The sequence below is a fragment of the Varroa destructor genome, unplaced genomic scaffold (genome assembly GCF_002443255.2).
Source record: "Varroa destructor unplaced genomic scaffold, Vdes_3.0 BEIS01000006.1, whole genome shotgun sequence".
Classification (NCBI taxonomy): Eukaryota; Metazoa; Arthropoda; class Arachnida; order Mesostigmata; family Varroidae; genus Varroa; species Varroa destructor.
The window spans coordinates 5,586,551-5,612,590 of NW_019211459.1; the positions used below are offsets into that span (position 1 = coordinate 5,586,551).

General features: G+C 41.0%; 2 protein-coding genes across 3 annotated transcripts; one reads left to right on the plus strand and one right to left on the minus strand.

Annotated features, from left to right (window-relative positions):
* Positions 1-6,567: 6,567 nt before the first annotated feature.
* On the plus strand, positions 6,568-10,451 carry ATPsynbeta (ATP synthase, beta subunit). Its single transcript, XM_022812185.2, has 3 exons — positions 6,568-6,762; positions 8,206-9,479; positions 9,669-10,451. The coding sequence occupies exons 1-3, from the start codon at positions 6,639-6,641 to the stop codon at positions 9,849-9,851; spliced, it is 1,581 nt and encodes a 526-aa protein (XP_022667920.1). The 5' UTR covers positions 6,568-6,638; the 3' UTR covers positions 9,852-10,451.
* LOC111252949 (uncharacterized) lies at positions 9,952-25,882 on the minus strand. Of its 2 annotated transcripts, none has more exons than XM_022811638.2 (9): positions 25,411-25,882; positions 20,644-21,659; positions 19,471-20,099; positions 18,405-19,162; positions 17,958-18,051; positions 17,664-17,818; positions 16,448-17,243; positions 15,944-16,100; positions 9,952-15,477 (listed from the first exon to the last, which is right to left on the minus strand). In XM_022811638.2, the coding sequence occupies exons 1-9, from the start codon at positions 25,449-25,451 to the stop codon at positions 15,251-15,253; spliced, it is 3,873 nt and encodes a 1,290-aa protein (XP_022667373.1). In that variant the 5' UTR covers positions 25,452-25,882; the 3' UTR covers positions 9,952-15,250. The 2 variants fall into 2 exon arrangements, with proteins under 2 accessions (XP_022667373.1, XP_086848271.1); XM_086992145.1 differs by having other exon boundaries at positions 22,153-25,882.
* Between the last annotated feature and the right edge of the window lie 158 nt (positions 25,883-26,040).

Sequence of the window (26,040 nt, forward strand, 5' to 3'; positions counted from 1 at the left end):
GTATAGAAATTTATCAACTTAACCGCAACAAGAAATCAAGAAGGGATGTTGCGAAACTTAATATTGGAGATAACCATTGTTCAAAATATTGCACTTGTACGAAATACTAATAACCTTATTTTCGAAACTGACAAAATTCAACGATCGATGGTGATACTAAAAATTGAGAAACTTCAATTTTCGGCGAGTCAAACGAAGTAGGAGAGCTACTTATAATTTTATCCAGACAACCTCAGAGACTACTTCTAGAAACGGCCGTTCGATTATGGGTCAGTCAACCACGTTTGGGGTTCGAATCCTATCGTCGACACATTTCGTTTCGTGCAGGGAGCTATCCGTCTGATAAAATGGCTAACAACGGTGCCGGACGTTGAAGTTCTTCAATCTTTGTGCACTGTACAACATAGCGCTTACGGGCTTTCCTTAGAGAACAAATATCGATAACGGTTTTTATAAAAAACATGCTCTCCCCTTCTTATATATACCAATTACTATAGATGTAGCACGTGTGTATGGTCGTTGATTACAGTATGTTCTGTTATATGTCAAATTATTTTAAATGTTATTTTTGGCGTATGAGTTAATTTCGTTAAGCATGTATTTTCCTTTACCCACATGTAGCGGTGATCACTAAAAACGACACCGATCGAAACTGTAAATCTTTTTGTTTTCATTATGAACCTGTCAGAGTTGTTTAACTTCACAAGTGACCATTTTAGTATAATAAGTAAAAAAAAATAGTAGTACAAATTACTGTGTTTCTCAATTAGACTAGAAGAGCGTTCATTAGCTAATGGAGTCATATCTGATTTGTTGAACAATTATTTGATTTGAAAAACTATTTTATATGCCTAATAAAATTATTTCTATCAATACGTCAAAAAGCATTTTGTTCCGTCTTAGAAGGCGTTATCATACTTGTATGCTTGCTCCAATTAAACTGTTCGTATTTAGGCATCCTTCTGTATTAACTGGCATCCTGTATATTACATTAGGCTTTCATATAAGCTTAGATGGCTTAGACATTCATCACTGAGTATCCAAATTTATAGGTCGGAAATGTTATCAGGTTTTTTGCAGTTGACTCGGATCAACTTGCCCAATTCAGTCGTAATGCTGGCCGGTACCAAGGTGTGTTTGGGAATCGAATCTGAATTCAACACGTCTGGCGAACTGGCGTCCTTTTTGTTCCTAAGAATCATAACATTTTAATTGAATATATCCAAAATAGCCGAATCAAAATGTATTTAAGCAACTCACATTAAATTGGAGGCAAAAAAAACAAGCAAATGTACTTCTGTGAAGCTACAGAATTTGAGAAAAGATCAGAAAAATTAAAGGGATAAAACTAGCTTTCTCTCAAGAGAAGGAAAGCTGGAGGTAATTATGCGATTTGAAAATGCTTTCACTAGCCCTTTTTGCGGATCCAAATTACTAATGATTGTAAACTAGCATTGGATACCTCATGTTCATTACGCTGATAAACCACTTGATTGTGGCTCGATCCATTAGACTGGCATAGAATTTATATATTTCTATAAAAATTACTGCCGGTAAAGATATTCGAGATTTCTGCTTCAAACACATAACGTGTCTTACTGCATATGTCGACACATAGCTGTCGATCGTTCTGCTAATACTCATTCTTATCTCACTGCTATAATAAAGAGGCTATATTTTTATTTAAAATGCTACCGCAGCTCCCAGCGCCACCATTTATCAATGAAAAAATGCTAAACTTAAAACATTGGCAAATTTTCTCTCATCGAGGTGCCAGACAATAATAATCACTTGGTAGAGTTGACCGCAAACATGGCCACGTATCCAGAGAGCACAATAGCAAACAGTTGGATAGATTTGACAGACTCTTGCGAAGAGGATCTTATCGAGGACAGCATGCGTACCGCTTACAGTCAGACGGGATCTTCACTGGGAGAGACGATATATGAAACGCCACTTTCGCAAGAAAGTCCCAAAGTTTGCACTCGACACGCTCGAAACCACCACGACTTCGCCACGCAAACTGAAAGTAACGAAGCTGGTACTAAATCTATCTTGACGATAAATCACACACGTGATTCTGCTCCTACTCAAATGGTCGTGCCTATTGTCGGACTCTGTCTACGAAATCGGCGTGTGATTTTCGACGTATACTTCATTCACGCTTTTGTCCTTGTGGCGGTCTATGCGCTGATATGGAGGATGTTTTCGTGGCTTATGTGACGAGCTCTATTTTTCAGTGATTTTTTTTACCTATATTGACCCACGACTGAAGATTTGCATGGGCATTTGAAAGCGGGAGTCACTTAAACGGTCACAGAAAAACCTGCTCTTTTAAGGGTAACGCATATTAGTTGAGGGAGTTGCCTTATTTCAAGATACACGAGTGTGCTTACTAACCACACACAGAATAAGTAAATATCATACGCGATTGCGCGCCGAGTAGCCCATTTTTGTCCTGAGCTAGACGGAATGATATATACAAACTGGAAAATAAAACGAGTTATCTAGTGTATTTTCTCATAATAAGCAAAATTATTTTCTGCACCAGTAAAACTAATTTGTCTTCAAAACTTGCGAAAGATCGCCAAATGCTAGATTACCGCGAGGATTTTTTCGGGAGTTATCCACGTTTTGGAAGGAAAAAATGATGCTTTATAGAAAATTTTCTCCGAATGCGCTCAGATTATGAAGAATTTTGCTTTTCATTTTGTGTAATGAGTGGTGAATTTTTATAATGTTTGTGTTCAGGGTGTCTGCGATCATGTAAATACGCCTGCCCTGTAGAACGCTAAATTGATCCATTCTTGGTGGGTCATGTTACTTTATGTAAAGCATGCCAGAATGAAGGGACAATTTCCTCCCGTTTGCCGGCGCTTAGGCTGTGGCTTTAAAGAGCTCTTTCTGTATTTTCTTGTTGGCGCTTACAATTGATTATTTAACAAGTAATTCATATGTATTCGCCATTGTAAAATATATTCAAGTTACGCATTTATTTGTGCACTATGTTTTCGAAACTCTCTCTTTTTACGGTATATAGTTTAGGAAATTAAATTATCCGAGTATCAGGTGGCGCAGATACCAGTGCCGACTCCCGTGTGCAGCCACGGTATTGAACTTGAGTTTACTAATCTATATCATTCTGAACCAATAACCGAACAAGTTCTAGCCTCTGCAAGAGACATTTTGTAGCAGAACGTTTCTGTGAAACCGCACGCTATTACATTTCACTGCACTGACGTTAGACGTCTTTCGAGTATTGCAAAATGCTGGCTCTGGTTGTGGATGGATATTTTACCTGCAAAAAAATTTGCTCTTATTAGTTATCGTAGTAAATATTCTACCAGGTCTGCACCTGACACTGACCAACATAACACTTCTAAGTTGCTAACTGCTTTATCCACTCACATGAATTGTTTCTTCGTAGGTTGAGATAAACAAAATTTAATCAAGTGCCACATTCTACAGGCGTGGCTACAAGTTCTCGGTAGAATGACCTGTGGATGACTTACATGAGCGATGACCGCTTTTAAAAAATCAGGATCACGTAGTTCAAATAAAAACACCTCAATGCATGCAAGGTCTGGTAATGCTGAGGTAGGTATCGTTGCTACAACTTGCGGTACAAGGCAGAGAGGTGCATATACATCTATTTGATATACACCCGTCAAGCATTGCCTTAAATTACAGGTGAAATTTGAATCTGGATAAGCCATCTCATATCATGTAATACCAGACAGTTCATAAAATTACCATATGTGGACTTGATAGAACATATTTAATAGCATGATGCCAGTATCACCATCAACTATCACGAACGATAATGTCACTCGCAAATTCAACGTTGTTTGTCTACTAAATGAACCCAGTTTCACTTAACTGACGCCTCCATTGTTTGGGTATTTCCGGTGTCATTACGTTATATCTGTGAACTAACCGACGGTAGGTGACTATGGGTAGCGACGATGCGCCAACGATCCCACTTGATGACGTGCAGAAGTTTGTCGCAAATCTGGGTTCTGATGAGAAAAAGTGGGCCTCTGTGCCTTACGCAACTCAAAAAGCCTAATGTGGTGATGCACTTAAAGGATGTCACAGAAATTATTATAATCGCGCGTCACGCGAATGTCGCAGAAGTCTGAAGATGATCAAGTAGTAATGATCAAGATGCTAACAAAAGCCAAACTGAAATCAATGGTGTTATCGAATGCGTTGCAAAATTAACAACAATATTTTAATGAGTTCCAGACAAAAATTACCCACTTAAAAGCTTGGTAGCTTGTCAGTGAGAGCGAACAGGCACAGTTAGAAAAGCAACATGACGAATAATCAATCAGATTTATTACTTGAAACTAAAATGTGCAAAACGCCAAATGCGCTTCTTCAAGAAGCTGAAATTGCACAAATTATTCGAAATCGCAGAAGAAAAGCTTGCCTATCACTACGATAAAATTGACTCAATCGGGAATAATTTACAAAAAAAAAAGAGGAAAGACTTACACACCCTTCACAACACCTGAAAACGCTTCGACACCAACTCGTTCCCGTTGGTACATTGTAAAAAACACTTTTTATCGAGAGCATCGTGGAACCACCAGAGCTGTTTTGAATAATCCTTTTCGATAGTCACTCAGGTGGTCCTTCGCAAGCTGCCTTGACCCGTCTACCTGACATTGCTGAGAAGCCGTACCTGGAACCTCGTTACAGTTAGTGCTGAGCTAGCTCACGAAGGTAAGGAAAAAAAAGCCCCTAGTAACAACAAAACAATCCCAGACGGTTTACAAGAAATGGTGAATTTATCAACACCTGTTCTATGATAGGTCTTTACGCATCCTTTATATTCCTACGTAAAGTGACAGACACCGGTAATATCCAAGGAGGTGACAAGATATCAGTTTCTTTCCAACAGATTTCGTCCTCGGGTGGATTTCTTACAAATAATAGTGTAGTGCGTCATAGAGATTAGCTAACTAGGAATGTTTTTAAATTGACTTTCGAATATTTGATTTGCTCTCTTGTGTGTCAACATATTGCGATCTTGGAAGTCATTGAAGTTTTGCTACAGGACCAGGAATTCACGCTGCGTTTGTATTGGTCAGTTGTTGGGAAAAGTTGTATTTGTCGCAGTAGCCATAATTAACTGCCCGAGGAATAATTGCCTTTTGAAGAACTTCGAAAAAACCCGTCGTCGAAAACTTCGTCGACTACCCGATCGATGTAGCGAGAAGTCTCAACGGAACTGAAAATCCAAATCAATAGACGACTCGCTTTTAGCATCTCTGCTGCATGCCACTTAGTACGTTGAAAGGTCACCTTCGAAGAAATGAATTCCTCGTGAAAACTTTTTTTTTTGGGATTTTTTTGGGGAAATTATGCATGAAAAAGGATTACGTTTTTGAAACCTGTCTACTGCTTTAGTATGGAACGATTAATGAGTTGAGTCATCGAAGGGAGACATCGGTTTTGAATTAACATAAAATAGCTACAGGTCACCACAACACACGTTTGTCTTCCATCGATAGAATGCAGGCCGGCGTTTAAAGATATGCGTAATTATACAACGGCATTCTGAAGTATCGGTCTAAGGTGTTACACTGTATAGAACGGCACGTGTCACTCGGTCTACAAAACAGTTACGGAACAATAGTTGGTTACATTTGTAGGTCAAAGGGGGATTTCATTCAATTGAATATAATCACCAACCAATTGCCTGTAATTTGCTCGTTATATGAACGTAACTAGAGCTTTGGAAGTACAAGAAAGAAATAGGCACAACAAAAACTATCGATCTATGACAATGATGAGACAAGTCGAAAGGCCGGCCCATATTTCCATTTCGAAACTAACCTTCTTTATCGATCGATAAGTACATGTGAAGTTTGGAAATTATGCCTCAATAATTATCCAGCTAAATATAAATATGATAATAATAAATAGACTCCTCTTTCAGGGCGTATGAAATGTGTGATTGACAACAGTGCCTTAAATTGTTCGTTTGGTTTCTATGAGACGGTTAATGAACAAATATCATATTGTTTTTATTATTTTAACAGCGTGGATTTACCGTAGACTTTCATACGCTGTAACTTGTCTACGTTACGCTAGCATTAATTAGCTTACTAGGCTTGTAAGTTAGCAGCATTTGCTGCTTAGATAATTTCAAACATCTTAACCAAAAAAGTTACCCATTAAAGTCAAAAGTTACACATTTTATATGATTAAGCCTAAGCTTAGGCAAGATAGAAGATTTACATTCTGGCGCCTTTAAGCCCAACTTTGCCATGTCAGCAAGATTGATGCATCAGTCAAAGTCAAGGCGAGCTGTAAAGATAAAGGTATTAGAATATGATCGCAAGCCAATCTACTACAAAACCCACAATCGTCATTCATGAATATGTAATTAAAGCCCAGTCTATGACGCACCTAACAGCGCTATTCATAGCCTTTAGCCATTTCGACTCCTCCGTATTTTGAAAGAAGGCGCGCTCCTCGTAGCGCCGACAATTCAAGCGACCACGGAAGCACCCACAGCGAAAGATCAGCCCCGTCTCATCAGCATTATTATAAGAGCGCCAGGGTCTGTAGGCATTCGCTCATGGTTTTTCAGCGACCTTTGTGCTAATACAACAGTTGCAAGGATGTTGAGGGCCGTGCAGCGTGCGTGTTCGTCGGTTCTAAAAGCATCGAAACCGGCACCGGTCAACCTTGCAAAGGCACAAGCCGGTGTATCAGGACGATGTTTGCCAATTCTCTACGCCGCCGGTGAGTTCGAGCCGAAGTTAAGCTACGTTTCCGTGAGTTGGCAGCTCGCGCCCGGTGTGCCGTAGTCCCCCTCTGCTAGCTATGCTTTTTTTGTCTTCGCCTATGGCCAAGTTGATATTGCGGAACGCCAACCATGTTCCGGCTATGACACGGCCATCAGTGTTTCGTCTACTAAATTGGAGAAAAGATGATCCGTCAATTGCTCGAAAATCGTGTGAATGTTGCGTACTCGATAAGGTTTCGCGCTATTTAGGACCACCGAGGTAATCGAGACTTGCCGTTGGAGTCGCGAACAAAGACAGGCAAACAGCTCGTCCTTGTATGACCCCCCTGCCGTAGCAAAGTTTGTCACGTTCTATGTCAAGTTAGGTCATCTGCCAGTGATGTTAAAGTACCTTGTACAATAGAAAGTAAAGTAGCATTTTTTAGTTTCGGTTATCGCTTCGCCGAAGCGTGCTGACCCCTTACACTCCTCGACCTAGAGGTCTATCATGAACTTTTGCTGAATAAAGGCAGTACGTTCCTGTGGCCGACCGGAATGGACCCTCTTACCTCAAAATGCAATGTTATGAGATCGAGGTTTCGTACCGATATAGCTTAGTCTGAGCGTTCTAATTGATTTTTCCACATCTAATAGTCTCGATTAGCTCGTTTGGTGGGTACCATATTTGTGTTCATTGGCCACCAGCAAAGGGTCGTAGGTTACCTCACAAAGTATATAGCGTGTACAGCAGAACACTAACTTCATATGCTTATTTATTTTTGTCTCGAACCGATACGACTTTGTAGCAGAAGCAATTGATAGCAGATACTAATATTGTACGTATTGTACATGATCGCACTACGTACTGTTATATTGTAGCACTTATATGATTAGTTGGGTTCTTTTCAGTTGCTTTGTGTGTATAATGAAGGTCACTTGCAAAAAGCGTCCATTACTTAAGAAGTAGATACTTTTTGATGCTGGATAAGCCTGGCCTAATAGGGGTCAATCATGCATATCTGAAGGAGACCTTTGTATCTGAAGGACACATTCATATATGTCTAAAATTTCGTTTGTCGTCTCTTTCGTAATCGTCGAATAATCACATAGCAAATATGTTAATTTCTATCTATAATCGAGACTTTATATATATAGATCCAATTTGCCAACTTGTAAGGCCGAACACCTGTATTAGTCTGCTGGATTGTGCCATACTTTTAGCAATAAAACAAGAAAGAGTAGAATCCACTAGTTTAGAAACGTTGCCCATGAATTGCAGCTTACACAAAGCATTTGTAACCTAGCTGTCCTCTACAGAGACATTTTTGCAAGCACAATAAAGAACACTGAATTTGTTCGTGAAATGACACTGTGGCAGCAATTGTCTGTTTCAATTGTAAAATGTGAATTGTTTGGCATTATTAAGTAAGTTATGTGTTGGTGTTCGTTTGATGCCGCAGACAAGAGGGGCGTTGCCGCTCAAGCCCAGGCTAAGGCTGGCACTAATGGACGTATTGTGGCCGTCATCGGTGCCGTCGTCGACGTGCAGTTCGACGACAACCTGCCGCCTATCCTGAACGCTCTCGAAGTGGAGGGCCGCAAGCCCCGTCTCGTTCTCGAAGTGGCCCAACATTTAGGAGAAAACACCGTCCGAACTATTGCTATGGATGGTACCGAGGGCCTGGTGCGTGGACACAAGGTTGTTGACACTCAATCCCCCATTAAGATTCCCGTCGGCCCTGAAACCCTTGGCCGTATTATGAACGTCATCGGTGAGCCCATTGATGAAAGGGGCCCGATTAATACTGACAAATTTGCTGGTATCCACGCCGAGGCTCCTGAATTCGTGGAGATGTCCGTCGAGCAGGAAATTCTGGTAACCGGCATTAAGGTCGTCGACTTACTCGCCCCATACTCGAAAGGTGGTAAAATTGGTCTCTTTGGAGGTGCCGGTGTCGGCAAAACTGTACTTATTATGGAGCTGATTAACAATGTCGCCAAGGCCCACGGAGGTTATTCGGTGTTCGCCGGTGTCGGCGAACGTACTCGTGAAGGTAATGATCTATACCACGAGATGATTGAGGGCGGTGTTATCTCGCTCAAGGACAAGTCTTCGAAAGTATCGTTGGTGTACGGTCAGATGAATGAGCCCCCTGGCGCTCGTGCCCGTGTCGCTCTGACAGGTTTAACAGTCGCTGAGTACTTCCGTGATCAGGAGGGCCAGGATGTGCTGCTTTTCATCGACAACATTTTCCGTTTCACCCAAGCCGGTTCTGAAGTGTCTGCTCTGCTCGGTCGTATCCCGTCCGCTGTGGGATACCAGCCTACCTTGGCCACTGACATGGGTTCTATGCAGGAGCGTATTACCACCACAAAGAAGGGTTCCATCACCTCCGTACAGGCTATTTACGTGCCTGCTGACGATCTGACTGATCCGGCTCCGGCTACGACCTTCGCTCACTTGGACGCTACCACCGTGCTATCCCGTGGTATTGCTGAACTGGGTATCTACCCCGCTGTTGACCCCCTTGATTCCACCTCGCGTATTATGGACCCCAATGTCGTTGGACAAGAGCACTACGACATTGCTCGTGGCGTCCAGAAGATCCTGCAGAACTACAAGTCGCTCCAAGATATCATTGCCATTTTGGGTATGGACGAATTATCTGAGGAGGATAAACTCACCGTCGCTCGCGCTAGAAAAATCCAGAGGTTCCTTAGCCAGCCTTTCCAGGTACAATTTTCTCTTCTCGTGATGATAACACGCTCATATTTGGTTTAGAACTCTTCACTGTTATATCGATATCATGAAAAGACGTGGCTTAAATGCAGTTGTTGCTATCAGTTTCTATGAAACACAGCGAAAAGAATATACTTACAGGCTACTTCAAATAATTGTTTCCGCACATTTGTTTTTTTACAGGTGGCTGAAGTCTTTACTGGTCAGGCTGGAAAATTTGTTCCTATCAACGAGACCATCTCTGGCTTCAATATGATTCTCAAGGGTGAACTTGACCACTTGCCCGAGGTCGCATTCTACATGGTGGGTCCCATCGAAGAGGTCCGTGAGAAGGCTGAGAAGCTCGCTGCCGAGGTTTCGACCTAAACTTCTCTTTGCATGAGTGAAAGAAACAAGAAATACATTGCCATTTAGCAGTGGAATAGAGCAGTCATAAGCCGGTATCTATGTGAAATAGAACTGATGGATATCGAAGTTCGGATGATTTTAGGAACAGTAATAAGAATGATGATAATTTAAGAAAAAAAAAACGAAGAAAGAATAAAACTGACACATACTACTATTCCTGTTACGGCCACAGCAACATCAACCACAGCAGCAAACAACAGCGCCAACATTAACGGCCCTTAACTGTGCCTGACGTTCTAAGACATCATCGTTCGACATCACTGTTAATTCATGTAATTAGTCTTTCGCAAAAATTAATTAGTCCAAGCTACCCAATAGCCTTCAACATTAACTGTTAGACATAACTGAATAATCCACAGCGTAACTGTACAGGACTATTTACATAAAACAAAGATGTCCAGTAACAGGTGAAGTATGAGAATGTAAATAGAACGTTAGGCATAGTAGAACAGCGAAGCACAACTGTATGGAAACAATGTGAAAAATGGGTGCGACTAGATTGAGGAATGAATAAAGAAAAGTCTCATCAATAAACAAGACTTCTTCTGTTTTAGAGAATGCTCATAGTGTTATCATTTATTTCGGCAGCATTCGAAACTATTTAGGGCAGAGTGGAAAAGTATACCAGGCAATAAACCGTATCGAGGCTTACGTGTTGAATCAGGCAATTTATCAGATGAATTTCTCATACAAGACAACTTCTATAGGGATATTGAAAAGTCAGCTCTTTCGTGGGAAGTTTTTGACGAAATGGCTACCCATCTGTTGATAGCGTCAAACTTGTTCTAACTATTATCGGCTGTAAGGTAATAATATCAACTTTTATTATTACTATATTAATTTTTCCTACAAAGGAGAAGCTCGAAGCTTTACTCTGCCGGCCATTTTAATTCAATCGAACAAATTTTTTTCTCTAAAGCTGCCGTTCTCTGGATTGGTTGTGTTTTATTTTTGCAATCTTAGATCTATATATTAAATAGTATTCGCTGTGGAATGTTTACTATGGCTGTATTGGGTATCTTCCCTTATACCTGATAGAAGGCCCAGGGAGATACGTATGAAAGAGCTTGCCGGTTGTACCTACTTAAAGTTGTCCTACCTATGATAAATAGTTTTTTCTTTTTTTTTTTTTTTTATTATTATTTACCGTTACTAGTATTGCAAATTTGGCGAGTTTGTTGCTAGTTCATAGTGAATTGAGTGTCTTCGACGATACCGACAAGTTATAGAATTTTCTAAAAATATTTAAGATGATAATTTTATTCCAAAATTTTCATTAGATCATGAATTTGATAACATTATTAGATAGACACAAGCTCGTCTAATGAAACGCACTCATTTACCAAACTGCATTCAAATGAATACAACTTTTCACGCGCGGCGAATAAAATTGTGCATTATTTATTAGGGTCTCTAATAATCACCGTCGTTACAGTTTTGCTGTTTTCTATTTTGTTAATCTTTGTCATTTTTTTGCTGTGCCATCGATCATTAATGAAATTCGACATATTATTATTATCAATCTCCTCGTCAATAATTCTGTACAGTCATATATACACGTTTCTGGTTTAATTTCGTGCAATCAATGAGAGGCCATTTTACATTTGACCGTTGTCGCCTTTTGCCCAGCCTAACCACGATACAGTTCGACCCCATTCATTATCATCATTGTTAATATGCTATTTTCCCTTCGCACACTTTTTGTCTTTTCTTTCTAAATATCATCTACTATGATAGTAGTATTAATAACCTATATTATCAATAGTATCATAATGTATGTCCAACCGTCCGACTAGCAGCACTAACTCTCGACACGATATGGTTGTTCTCGATCGATCGATAGTTTATTTCATCCGATTTCAATGTCCTTTCGGCACTATATAGTATATATTTGTATTCTCTCTTATTTCCACGATCAGCAAGCGAGTAATACTTTTTCTGCTCCACTGTATCATTATCATCACCGTCGTTGTTGCCTGCTGTAGCCAGATATAGATATATACATATATATATATATATATGTGTGTATATATACACACATATATATGTATATATATACACATATATGTATATATATATACACATATATGCATACATATATGTACACAGCATCAAAGCACTGAAAAGTTTTACAGGTTGGCGCATACTGACAGATGCTAGCAGGTTGCCTACCAGTGTATAGCGGCAATTTAAGACGACTGCTTTGCTCGGTTGTCGTCATTGTCGTTTTGTAATAAATCTGCGTTCTACTAACTCTACTACGAGAAAACCATTCTGTTGGATGACATATGCATCTCAGACGCTACTCGTAAAAATATAAGGACTTTTCTGTTTTGGGCTAAAGAAGAGCAAACACTTCGTACGCGGTCGAAGAGGAGGAAGGCTAGGTTTAGAAGAATATAAGCTGATCTATGTGACTCAGCGAATTGGCTCAGCTTTGATGGTCGATTCACATTTCAGACAAATGCTTTTCACCATCATGTGGGTGTTGTTTTAATCTTCGCGATTAACAGATTGCTGTCACTTCAAGTGGATTCCCCAATGACATACACTACATGTTTCTCTATACGAACCTAGGATTATAAAACTACTAAGTTTAGCTTATTTACGAATGTGTACAAGCATGGCATCTTCACAGAGTTGTTATTCGTTGCACCGCCATTGTTTGATAACATTAAGGCAAATTTTTGTGCGACTAAGAAGAATTTTGTCTATGTTTATTTGTTCTAGCAATAAAGAACTGCAATTACGCTACTCGTTTCCCCTAATAGTGTTCTAGACGAACCAGATCCAAATCTATGGCAGAAGCTTTAAAGCTACGTCATTTAGTGTACTATAAGAACCGGAAATATATCAGCTATAAACACACCGATTAGGTACGATAAACCAGAGAAGACCTGAAATAACAACGTGGTCGATGTGCATTACAAAAGCCACCAAAAACAACTGAATGAAGGGTATAAGCACCAAGTTTCCTTAATCGAGCGACTCTACGCTATGTTCATACGTGTGTCTGATGTCGCCAACATGTAACCGGTAGAACAGATTAATTATAATAGATTTCGGACAGATATATACCATGGACGATTAAGATAAATAGGTTTTCTTCTATCTAGATACTTCAAAATACAAGTCTATCGTTTTAATTAAATCGCGGATAGTAGCTTTATATCGAAATGAGATTGTTCGACGGCGAAAGTTACAATTGTTACTGCTTGCATTGCTGACTTTCTCTCTCTTGTTTGTAGTTAGGCTTTGGTGATGTCAGTTTCTGCTAACACAAGCTGGCAAATTAGTCTGTTGCAAATAAATGTGTTTGTACCATATACAATTTGCTGATTTTATGTCAGGTCCTTTTGCGGAAAGAAGCTCAAGTCAAAAAGTACATATTTGGATGGACTTAGCTTTTTTGCACGGAAACACTTCCATAGTACATACATAGTACTATGCTGTAGTACTGATACAATATTCACAGGAGTCATAACCTATCTAACTCTCGTATGCTCAAGCATTTACTTGTTTTATAGAAATTCGAATTGAAGCAAATGAAGTATAGGCGGACAGAAGAAAGTCGAACATATCTAACACGCATTGTACGGCATGATCAGACTCCAATAACGTGCCATTACTAAACTGATGCGATTTATAGATAGCTTTTCCCACAAGACAGCGACTCTATATTCAATTGCATCAGTATATAGCTCTTCATACTTCAACATAGGCATATACCCATGTACACTTTTGCCATATATAAACAAGGTTGTTGGCCTACTTGACCAATATTTATATTTTATCGACTCCTGGCCCCAGGCAATCTTAGATCTGTCCGGGGCAACCTTTTCTCTCTGTCTACTGCATAGACTGGTGAGGACAATCGTATTATTTGCTGCTGCCCTCTGCATTCGTCCTACCGCTAAACGGTTCAACCATAATACCGTTATCTATTTATCGTCTAGATCCCCCCCTCTCACTCACTCTATTTGTTGCAGTGTAAACTTAAACAGAAGACGAATTCGTTCACTGCGGAACAATATTTCCGTTTTTCTCCGTTTGTCCAAGCAAATTTAAATATGGCATACCATGGCATCCATCTGATTTATGCATTATAATTACACAGATGGTCGATAGTTGATAACACAAATTATATTATTCCACTTCAGTAGTTGATCTATTTGCGTCACTTGCTACCACGACTTGTGGTTATGACGACTGTTCATGCCTGAATCGTGCATTCTATACGTGCAGCCATTTATTCAGTCACTCAATGAGATTTCACCAGAAGTACGCTGCTTTGCGTGAAACAAAATATTTTTTTGTCTACAAAACCAATAACAATGCTTGTCAGAAAGCGCATAAGCGCTATAATACAAGGAAGACGGAAGGTCAGTTATTACCACAGTTATTTTTAGCCAAAGGAAACGTTTGTGTCACACTATTTTACACCGATTTGCTTTGAGGCACAACTGGCTAAAGTGGACAGAGATCTAACTAATGTCAAGGGTGACAAGTTTATCATATGTACGAACGAAAATCAAATGGTAGCCGTACATACTAGCTTACTACTATTTGGCTGGAACATTTTTTCCTCTAAAAGTAAAGGATCGATTTAATGATAAACAGTCTCCACAATGAGAAAATTGCTTAGATCAATTCTCTAGAAGGGCAGGCGATATCTCCACTCAGGCTATTATTATCATTTTCGTAAGGACCTTATAACGGCGTTCATTAGATTAGTGGTCCATAGCGTAATAATTAAACATAGCATGAAAACAGTAACCTCCTTTATGTGTCGTAGTCATAGCTGTGTGCGTCTGTTTGTGTGTTTGTGTGGGGGGCGCGGAAGGGGGCAGAGTGGATAAGGTGGGAGTATCTGTCTGCGTGCTCACGCTTGACTAAATTTACCGTTGCTTCTCGTCTATCTTATAATTCTTCTTTATGCAAACTCATTAAACCGAAATCATCATAATCATTGTCATCATCATTATCCAACTCGGCTTACTATGGGGGTTTCTTTTTAAGCGGCTTTCATCAATACTTTAACTTCATTACGTTTAAGCACGATGACTGCACAGCGGAACTATAACAGCATCCTATAATCCGCATTATCCTTTTCCTTAGCATCATCACCATGGTTCATACCTATTGTATTTCTACTTGTTTGTCATTTTACTTAGCTCATTGCAGCTGCTTTTTAGTTTACACGTATCTGGCATTGAACTGAAGCCAGATCGAAGTCCTAAGTTGTCCCATATCCGTGTCCAGCACCGCAAAAATAACGACGAAATAGATTAAACCTTTTTCGTTGTTCCTGTCTGTGTGTTGGATTAGCAGGACGAAACAAGAACGCCAAGCAATGATTAATTGTCTTTTTTGAAGTCATGTGCGAACGATGGATGGGCATCAGCTTCTAGGACTTTGGCATGAATGATTGACTGAACAACCCACTCTGAGGACACAGGAGACACCCGAAGCGATCGAGCGGATCGAAGACTTAGACTCGAACAGTCAGCTTGTGTCACCATGAAACGAATGGGCCCATCGGGACCGCCTGCAGTCGACTCCCTGTTAGCTGCTCCGGATTTCTCTGGAATCGAAGTCATAGGAACAGACATACATTTATATGCGGGCCTAATGGTCGAACGAACACATATACTTGAGTTAAATGGTGGGTTAACGTGGGAACGGTTTCACTTTGTATTAAACAAATAAAGCCCAAAAATCAAGTGGCCTAAAAAAGCTTAAACAGACACACGCCTCGATGACTGGATCATCCGTCAAGCAGAGAAAAATAGTCGCTCAGTGCGAACAGCAATATTTAAATTAAGTATGAGGAAAACATATAATTGTAATAACTAGGTTAATCTATGCGTACACAAGATATCTATTGCTAAACAGATACTTCGTAATATAACGAAACGCAGTGTGCGAAATCTATCAGTCATTAGTCGCAACCATTATAAATATTACCTGAACTACACCAACGAGCTAATAAACTCCATTTAATCAACTTAAGACCCGTCAATCGTATGAAGAGGCCAAATATAACTTACGTGGACTTTGCCTCTGTGGCAGTTTGGACACGATTCGGCCCCCCGCCGCAACAATCACCTGCGACCACGTGTTTACAAATTGATTTTGTTCAGATACTACGGCAATTGTCATCTCGGCGAAAATTGGCGAGTGAATACTCGGCTGTTCCACGGGCAGCTGCACGATAGTAATGACGACAACGACAACAGCAATAGTAACAAAAAGATAATAAAATGAAGAGACGTCAAATCACATGTACTAGCATGATTCAATCATCAATTGAATAACTCTTCAGTAACTATTCAACGTTACACACGAAAGCGAAACTTTAAAGTCGTTCTTGAGAAAGTGTTGCTATATATTTTAATGAATAAAAATTTGATCCCATGATGCTAAAATTGACCAAGCTGAGCCTGTGAATTTTTAGTTTGGAACACGTATTTATGAGTGAATAAATTCAATGAAACTTATTACTGCTGGCGCGGTCGAACTCTCTTATAGCTCAAGAGCCCCTGCTGATATACCTTTGTTAATACCGAGAGACCTGCCGGAAGCTGGTACTTGGCAGGATGCGGCATTTTGCCTTCCCTTAGTGCGGCGTGCACCACCTGATATCCAAGACACCGGATGCCTGCCGCCAAGCACAAGACATATTTGAGTGTTTTCATGTGACTACGAGCTAATAAGAAACGCTCCTGTATGCCCGTATCTAGCGAACTGGCGCATTCTGCCTCAGAGAACGACTTGAACACCACACCGCCATTTTCTTCAATCAGCGTCTGTAGCTGTTCCTTGTTAAATTCAATTTGATCACTGCTCGATACTGAGTCGAACGGCGAATCATCCGAAGTCGCTCCGGAAGAACCGTAGAAATCTTTAACTGTCCGTTCGGTATCAGTCAGCAGGAAGCCCATTCCCTCAAACACTAGTGTAGGTGGGTTGAGACTAGAGCCCGAAACGCCGCCCCCCGATACCGAAGCTATCCCAGATACGCTCGCCTCCGAACGACCGTACCGGACCCGACGAGTCTTTGACATTAAGCGGTCGGTTTCGGCCTCAGAACTAGTGACGTCAAGCCCCGATGACATGCCACGACCACGCCTCGAGGTCGCCCGATTGTTTGCCAATACTTTGAAATCTTTGAGACCTTTTTCAGCTTTTTCAAGTGAAGTTGGCTCTGTAATAGGCGTTTTGTTCTTGAGGCGTTCGCGGTACGTGTTAACCATCTCCACAGTGAGAACGATTCTGTCGCGTGTGATACGCAGCGTCTTCTTGTTATGCAACTCTGCGATATAACCCGATGCCTGGTTAACCATCGTCCTGTAAATAGGACCACAAGATCGTGTTACAACCTAGTCAGTATTAACGAGAAAATGACTCAGTGAGATTTATTGGATCGAGTCGTAAGCTCAAGAAGAAGAAAGCTCTTCACCGATGCATCATAACTGTGATTAAGTATCTTCAAAATACCTTTAGATTTGCATCTCATACAAGATGAAGAGTTCCTACCTCGCTACCTAAATATTCCTGGGTTTGATTTCAACGGGTGCGTGATTTATTTAAATAAATATAATATCTTATTTAAAGCACAGATGATCATTCGCGTTATTTTTTTGACAAACTACAAATACTACTGTCATTCCGTGTAATCACAGGTGACTATTTGAAAAAGCTAGATAGAGTAAACAAATTCAACTTGAAGTCGCATTAGTAATAACATTTAAGGCAACAGTTACTTACTTTCCTTTGATGACACCGAATTCGAAGTTATTCCGCACTTTGACATAGACATCCTGCCCAACCTCTAACTCGGTTAACGGTACAACCTGAACAGCCTTCACCGTGTCGTGTGTCCCATCGGCGAAGTTTACAACGCATCGTCCATTTTTGTACACCTATTCCGAAAGGTATCAGATTAAAATAATCCCTAAATTGTTTCAAGTCAGCCCAATTTGTGGAAGTGATCAAATATACAACAATTATTTGACTACGACAACGGTATATTAAACGGACGAAAAGATGTATTGGATTTACCTTTACTATAGTAGCCATATAGAAAAGCTCGTCGGACCACTGGGCGAGGCACATCGAACCGGGTGCTAAGGGCCCCGTCTCATCCATCTCCGACCTGTTGATAATACGAGCGTATTTCTTTATATTATTGTAGCGTCTATTTATTTAAAAAAAATGCGAAACACATGTTTATATAGTGACTGTTAAGCATTAATTTGTATGAATAGTTACTTTATTACATAACGTTACATTAACCTTAAACATTTGACATGATAACGCGATATCGAACACAAAACAGGATTGCACTTATGGAAAACCTAGCTAAATATCAATTTCGAATATATTTCATTTAAACAGTGGTTGGTGACGGTATAGAGAAAAGTTTGATCGATAACATTGTTCAGTTTTCATGATCCGGCCTAACTGAACAATTTTCCACTCAACTGCATTTCATTCTATTTTACTTACCCAGCCGCAGCAGATGGGGCCGTTTTGGCCTCCGCATCGTCGCTCTTCTCTGCTGCTGTCACTTCGTCCTTCGTTTCTTCGTCTTTGGCCTTCTGCTCATCGTCCTTCGCTGGCTCCTTGCCATCTACTAATTTGCGTTGCTTTTCGCTGTAAGTATCCTTATCGACGTCAGCTTTTGGCTCTTTCTCTTTTTCCTCAATCGCTTTACGTGGCCTGGCAGGGATTGTCGTTGCCGTTGTCGACGAAGGCTTCTTGTCCTGTTTGTCATCTGTTGGCAACACCAAAGGTAGCTGAACTTGCTGAGCTGTCGCCCCCGACGATTTCCCATTCTCGAAGACAGTGCTTGCTGTAGGTGCACTTTTGACGGCAACAACAGGCGTCATTGATAGAGAATCAAGTGATAATCTCCGCTCGGGCTTGTCAGTCAGGAAAGTGCTAACTTTCAACGATGTTGTTGGTGTTATGTCTGCCCCGGCTATCGTGGGCCTTGGGGGCGATTTAATTGCGACAACCTTATTAGTGGGGCCGACCGTGGCAGGGGCTACAACAACCGGTGTAGGCCGAGGTGAACTTAATTGGTCGATGCTCGAAATGTCAGCAACTTCTCCAGAGTCAGGTCCTTCGTAGGGGCCGAGAGTAGTGGGGCCAAACTGCAATACAGCTTCCATCTGTTTGGCAGTAAGCTGCAAGGTCCTCTCAAGTACCTGCTCACGTTGCACCAACTGACGCCTAATAATCTGCCCGCTTTTTTCAAATACCTGTATAAGGCCACGCGCAGCAGGAATACGGTGATCGAGTTAGAGAGAATTTTTCGTAAACTGATAAGGTACAAGAAATTGGTTGAAATATGGATTCCGTTGTATTTGTTTGTATTTGACAAAAAAAAAGCCGACCCGATTGCTCTCTCAACGTTAAAATTACATATCGAACACGATGTCAGATGAATGAATCATCAAAAGGAAAAATACATGAGTAAAAAATGATTTTCCAATTCTAAACTTACAGCACAATGCCAGATTCAGCAAAAACTATTTAAGACTTTAATAATAGATCTCAACCCACGCACCTGCTCTGTAAATACCAGTCGGTATTCTTTCAGTGTTACGGGTTTGTTGCTGTCGATGGGCGTGAAGCTGTCGCACGAAAGTGAGCTGGCTGAGACTGCAGCCGCGGCCATTGGCCCGTTCGGAAGAGGCGGAACTTGCGGTACTGGCAGTGCGGTCCGTATAGAAGCCGGCGGTGTGATCGGAGTATTAGGTGAGAGCACAGCGCTTGACTGCTGGGTGCAGTTCGAAATTGAGCCCGCCGGGGACAGCAACGGGCCTCGAGGAAACATCGTTTGTTGTTGTTGTCTGGTTTGTGCCGGCGCATGGGAGGCCTGAGGGCCCGAGGTTTGATCTCTTTGACGAGGATCCTCAAGTCTTATAGACCTATGATCCCCCTTACCCTGATCACTAGACGCGAGCGCAGAGCCTGTTTGTGGCTGAGGTTGCTGCTGTTCAGCCTGTTGTTGTGGATTAGACGAACCAAGGCACTCAGCTTGTGCAATACTCTGATCCAACGTCTGCTGTATAAGAGATATACTCTGTGCTAGACTTGAATTGTCATCTGGGGCGTCGCCAGGAGACGCGAAATCAAAGCTCTCAGAGATGCCACTAAGAAGATCCGCACTACTTGTCTCCATTTTGATCGCACCTGAATATACACAAATACAGAAAAAAACGTACGATATATAAATCTTAAATATATAAGCAATAAAAAAAAAGCCTTCTGTGGTAAAAGGAAGCGGCTGCGGTCCTTTTATTACATTTGCTTATCGTAATAGCTCGAATGTTCAGAAAATTAGAAAACCTTATAGGAGATTAAGTCAAAAGATGCGCTTTCAATAGAGCTTAATTGTATTCTTCATTTTATAGGCGCATATGTAGGTTCAATGACATCCAAAGTCCAAAAAAAAGTGGAAAAAATTCAAAAAACTTTTAGAAAACTCTTAGATATCAAATCTTGTTTGCAATACCGTGGGATACACAGTTCGACTCCAAGATTAACTTTCTCTGAAATACACTTTCGCGTTCATTGATTTGCCAAAAAAATTCTTTCAACTGAACACGTCTACCCAGGACAAGCGATAGAAACAAACTGTGTGCAACTTCCTGAATATTTGTATTTAGTACATTTTTAATATGCATATTATCTTCATACGGAATTAACCGACAATAAAGTAAACAGAACTGCTTACCTTCTAGTGTACTTTTGAAGAGCAGACTGTCTCCATTGAACGCCCCGTCTGTTCTCGGTCGCTTTTCTGGTAATGGTGATCGCGTAAAGGCGTTCGATACAGCGTGGCTTAATTGGCGTTTCGAGCTCTCGACGGCCTCGTCGTAGCTAACATTACGCCAAGCTTCATCGAGCGCGGGAGTGTGCGTCTGAGGCACAGAGGAATTCTGTCCCGGATGGCCAGGACCTTGATGCACATGCTGACTAGGGTGGCTTTGGTGGCTCTGATGCCCTTGATGTGCGGAGTGCTGTTGCTGTTGATGATGGGGGCCTTGGAGGTTGTGGTGACCCTGGAGCGTACCCTGGTGTTGAAGATGAGGGGGTGCTTGTTGATGATGCCGCGTAGATCCTTGATGATGGTGCTGTTGCGACGACTGATGGTGGTGCTGCTGGCTCGGATGCGTGTGAGATGGTGTTTGGTGTGGTGTCATTGAAGACCCTTGGTGACCTTGATGCGGTGAACCTTGGTGAGGGTGGGATGAGCCCTGATGTTGAGGATGTGGCGACCCTTGGTGCTGTGGATGCTGTGATCCTTGATGTTGATGTGGTGAGCCTTGATGGGGGTGACCTGGTCCCTGATGGGGATGGCCACCTCCCTGATGCGAGTGACCAGTGGGTCCTTGATGGGGGTGGGCAGTGCTTTGGTGGGGGTGACCTGTGGCTTGATGGGAAAGATGCGACAATTGGTGGCCAAGTAATCCTGGCGGGGGCGCTGCATGTGCATGATGTGTTGTTTGGTGGGAAAGGTGCGTCTGATGAGGGGCGTGGGTTTGCTGATGCTGGGGCGGCGGACCCTGATGCCCCTGATGCGCCACGTGATGCGGTAAGTGTGGTGGTCGTTGATGACCAGGGTGGACTCCGACGACGACATCATGGTCCGACTGTCGAGGTCCCAATGACGGAGGTTGCATCAGCGACCCGCCAGAATAGAGCGAATAGCTCAGCGAAAAATCGAGCGTTGAATCCGTGACACTGCTCCTGTACGACAAAAGACAAAAATTAAAAAATAACTGCTTAATAACAAACATGGACAATTGTCTTTAACGTAGTCAATGGTTGTACTTAATAATTCACTATATATATAAAAAAAAAAACATAGCCTATCCTTAGCGTGTTTTCGATGGAAATGACGGTATCATCTTTTTCCATCTGGCTGATTTCAGATTCTGAAACAGGATCTCCATGTTTCACTCTTACTTCGATTTGTCTTCCCAAATGCTTTAATAATTCACTCACTTACCATCTTATCATGGTAAGGGATAGATACGACACATCTAATTTTCCGCTTACTTGGTCAACATTACTCTATGATTTTATAAAAATGTTACTTTCTAATGATAACTGGATATGTATGTATATATAGGAACATGTCGAAACAATCAGGCATTACCTCAAAGTGGCAAGAAACATGGCGCATACACTCGTAAAAAGATTATTATTACTACTAAGCAAGCTAAAAGCCTATACTTGCCTTCATAAGCCCTTCAATCACGAATGTAAAAACCTGTGCAGACATACGCTTTACCAAAAAGCATATCAGAAGGAAATGCTTCTCACAGAATACGATAAGCAAACACAAAGCGACACGCGTTTGCTATCTGTACCAAATCTTCTAAGCTAGTTATGTCGTCTAGCCATCCTAGACACCAGCATTTTATTTGTTCGGTGTCACTTGTCTGCCGCTTAAAGATACCGGATTATTTAGAGCTATCGAACAGTGCGTTTACCTCTGTAATTAACCTTTTTTTTTCCGCCCCGCATTCTTTTGCGCATAGCACTGTTCACTGTTATTCCTAATGGTATAAAAACTTCGCTTGGACTTTTAACTTAACGTGTTATTAACAAATAGTAGTAACAAATAATAATATAAACAAATAGTAACAAATAAGACGGTAGTGCAGTTAGGAAGTATAAATAGAAATTGCAGCAATACCACCCCCATCGTGATAGGGTAGATTCGAGAGAGCCGCCCCAAAACGCTATCGCTCGAGTAGCAAGACCAGTTGAGCACGTTATCTTTCATTACAGTTGTACGATAGTGTCGATAGGGGTTTATGGAATAAACACTGACAAAGTTTGAACAATGTTAGATTTTTTTCAGAAGTGTTTCTCAGCATTCTTTATAATTTAAGAAAAATGACGTCTTATCACTGCATTTGTGGTCTCTCTCAGAGATCGTTTAATATCCGGGTAACTTTATTTACACAGGCCGTGTAGATCGTTTAATACGAGAAATAGAAACCTATTGATTCGACAAAGCATAGCAAAACACGTTTCGGTCATTAGAGAGATATCAGTAGAAGAAGACCGAAAATTTGCGCTCCAGAACAATGCATGCGCTGAACTTTACAACATCAAGTTTCATATGGCGCCACAATAAGTTATAAAAATAGCCGTACGAACACTATTGTCGAAAGTATTGGGCAATTGAGCTGATTAGTAACTGATAAAGTGCGCTTCGATTCATTAAAAATAATCATTCTACACTGGAAAACAAAATCTTTACGTAAACATAAGGTTATTATAGGAACTTTTTCCGGAAAACCTTCGTGTTGGACCAAGCTAAGGACAAGAAAAATTAGTAACGAAATGATGATAATACGCACGTCAATGCAAGTTCGAATGAAAGAAGCAATGTCAGGCGTCGTTGTCCTATAAACTTTTACTGCTAGTAAAACTTGACCTATCCAACTTTTCTTTTGTTTGTTACTAACACACCTTGCCAACTTTCATCTGTTGTATATGAATTTTGAATGTACTCATGTAATTGTGCCTCGTAAAACAATACCGATAGCCGATAACTATGATTTCGTAGTCATTACGTAGATTTCTGTGTAAAAATGCCTCTTAGTCTTTTCCGCTTGGAATATACCAATTGCATACATTTTAAGGTGCGACCTCATTACCTATCCAGCTTGCTGTTCTTTGCGGGTGGACAGCGTTTCACGTATGGATATTGATGCCAACCTTATTGAACATTCACATTTGTATCAAATATTAAGTACTACATACATTGAACGCGACAGGAGCGCGGTATGTAAAATCGAATGATTTTCAAACTCCACGCCGAGTTCATAGCTAAATTAGCTAAATAATCTAGAAGCATAGCATTTACATGTATCTGTGCGCAAACATTGTTGCGTAAGTTAACGGTAGCCCTTATCTGATAGCGACCGTCTGTCACGATGCGAGCAAACGCAGTTTCAACTTTAATTGAAACATAGATATTTTGAGTGACGTTTCTTGTTTATTTATTGGAAGGTACGATTGAAATACTCTCGATTTTGTTCCTACTTAGGCAATATTATTGCCCCGTCATATACATCAATGAATGCGAGCGTTTATTCACAATATAAAACTGTATTTCTATTTCGGATCCAGATTTTGACAATGAAATTCTATATAGTGCACAAGTTTAATTCTTGATCGTGACGCACATAACCGATCTTATCATTCAGCTGTTATTTAAATTCAATGCTGAGTTTGAAAATGTTCCTTTAAAGGAACATATTGCAATAATCGATCGACACAACGAGAAACTCTCTGACAGGAGAAAAACTAATCGGATAGCATTTCATCGTACTCGAAGATATCCACAGACACATTGAATACCAACTGATGGCATCATATGGACGCACTGGTAAACAATGCTGCTCCCTCAATAAGGGCAACTAGCAGTCAGTCGGACACTGATTCGCGCATATTTACTTTCTCTCTCTCCTCCTCTCTCTCTCTCCTTCTTTCACTTTGGTGGGGGGCAAACTTGAAGGCGCTCTTCGCGCCAGATCACAGCCCTGCTATTTAGCACAAACGACTTGTTTTGCTATAGCATAATGGTGCGTATTACAATGATTAAATGCGTATGTTTTGCCCAATACAATCTGTGTTGAGGGTTTTCCAGTCGAGCACGTCCCTGTCTGTTTCTAAACACCCATTATAAGCCCAGTATCATGATTGACCTTAATTTCGGCTTCCGATGAAAAGTGTTAGACTTGTGCGTGAATTGTCGATGAATAACCAGAAGGTTAGTCTGTAACCGATCGCGGTTCACCTGAGCTCATCCAGACATCCTTCCATCTGATCAATTTTTACAAACCAAAGTCTCAAATCGAGAGCAGAACTGTCGTCCTTTTTCATATGTATAGAAGCATGTCCAATAAATTAGTCGAAATGACCGTAATGGGTGTCACTTCGAACTTTTACGCCTGCCGTTCTGTCCCATGTCTTCTTTTACTTTAAGCATCAACTGCTTATTAGTCTTCAAAATAATCCTCGCAGTAATATGCCTTGCCGACACATGAAGCTCTTCTTTGCCTACTAATGCTATCAAGAAAAACAAAAAAGAAATACTCAAGTACACCACAGACAATTTACCCAGAGGAATACCATTCTTCGCCTTTGCCAGAGAATGGTAAACAGTCGCAGTACAGAAAGATGGAGTTAGACATCGGCGTACGATGTACGATATATCGAACGTACCACGAAGGTTGGTTTCACAAAGAAACACTTAAGAACACATGAAACACATACTACACAAATATTCGCTTAGAAACAGCCGTTCGGATTAGGGGGGTGGAAAATTACAACAGTTTGGCGGCCGGCGCGGATCTATAGCGGGGTCCTTAATGGTGGAGACGATTCCACCGTGGAGAGTAGAGTTTCTGTTATCGTCGTCGGGTTTTGTACTCCGGCTCTCGTCTAGCCGGAAGAACTGGCCACTCCTACTTACGTGTCGTGACCAGCCAAGGAACTGTGCGGGTCCGAAGACATCGTTCGGCGCTTATCCGGGCGACACAGCGAGCCAAGAAGTCATCTCAGGGAACAAGCGTACAAATCAGCTTTCTCAGGCTTTTTCGATCTGTCTGTGTAATCGATTTTGCGATTTGACTCACTCCAGCAACATCATTCAAGTTAGTTGGTCAGGCGGTCCCTCTCGTCGGACCACATTCAGACACGGCCGTAAAACACTCACGAGTATCGACCGACCTCTCCACCTCTATCGCTTCCAATGCGCTTCTATGGCTGCAGTCGACATCTTGACTGTTTACAACTGGAGATTGACAAACTTCGTTGGTCACTTTTGCCGCTAGAAATTGTTGTAGGGAATTCGTAGTGACGATGATCGTAGATAATTAAGGAAACAAATTAATAGGAAAATCGACGTTGTTTTTGATCGAAAGTGCTAATGTTTATATACCGGTGATTACAATACTAAGCCGGAAGTCGACATAATCACAACAAATATCTCAGACAATTATCTAGAATCGCTTATGTGGTGCATTCAATTTGCCTGATTTCTCCAGCGAGCTCATAAAGAGATTCTTTATAATGTACTATATAATGATAAACGGAGTGTTTA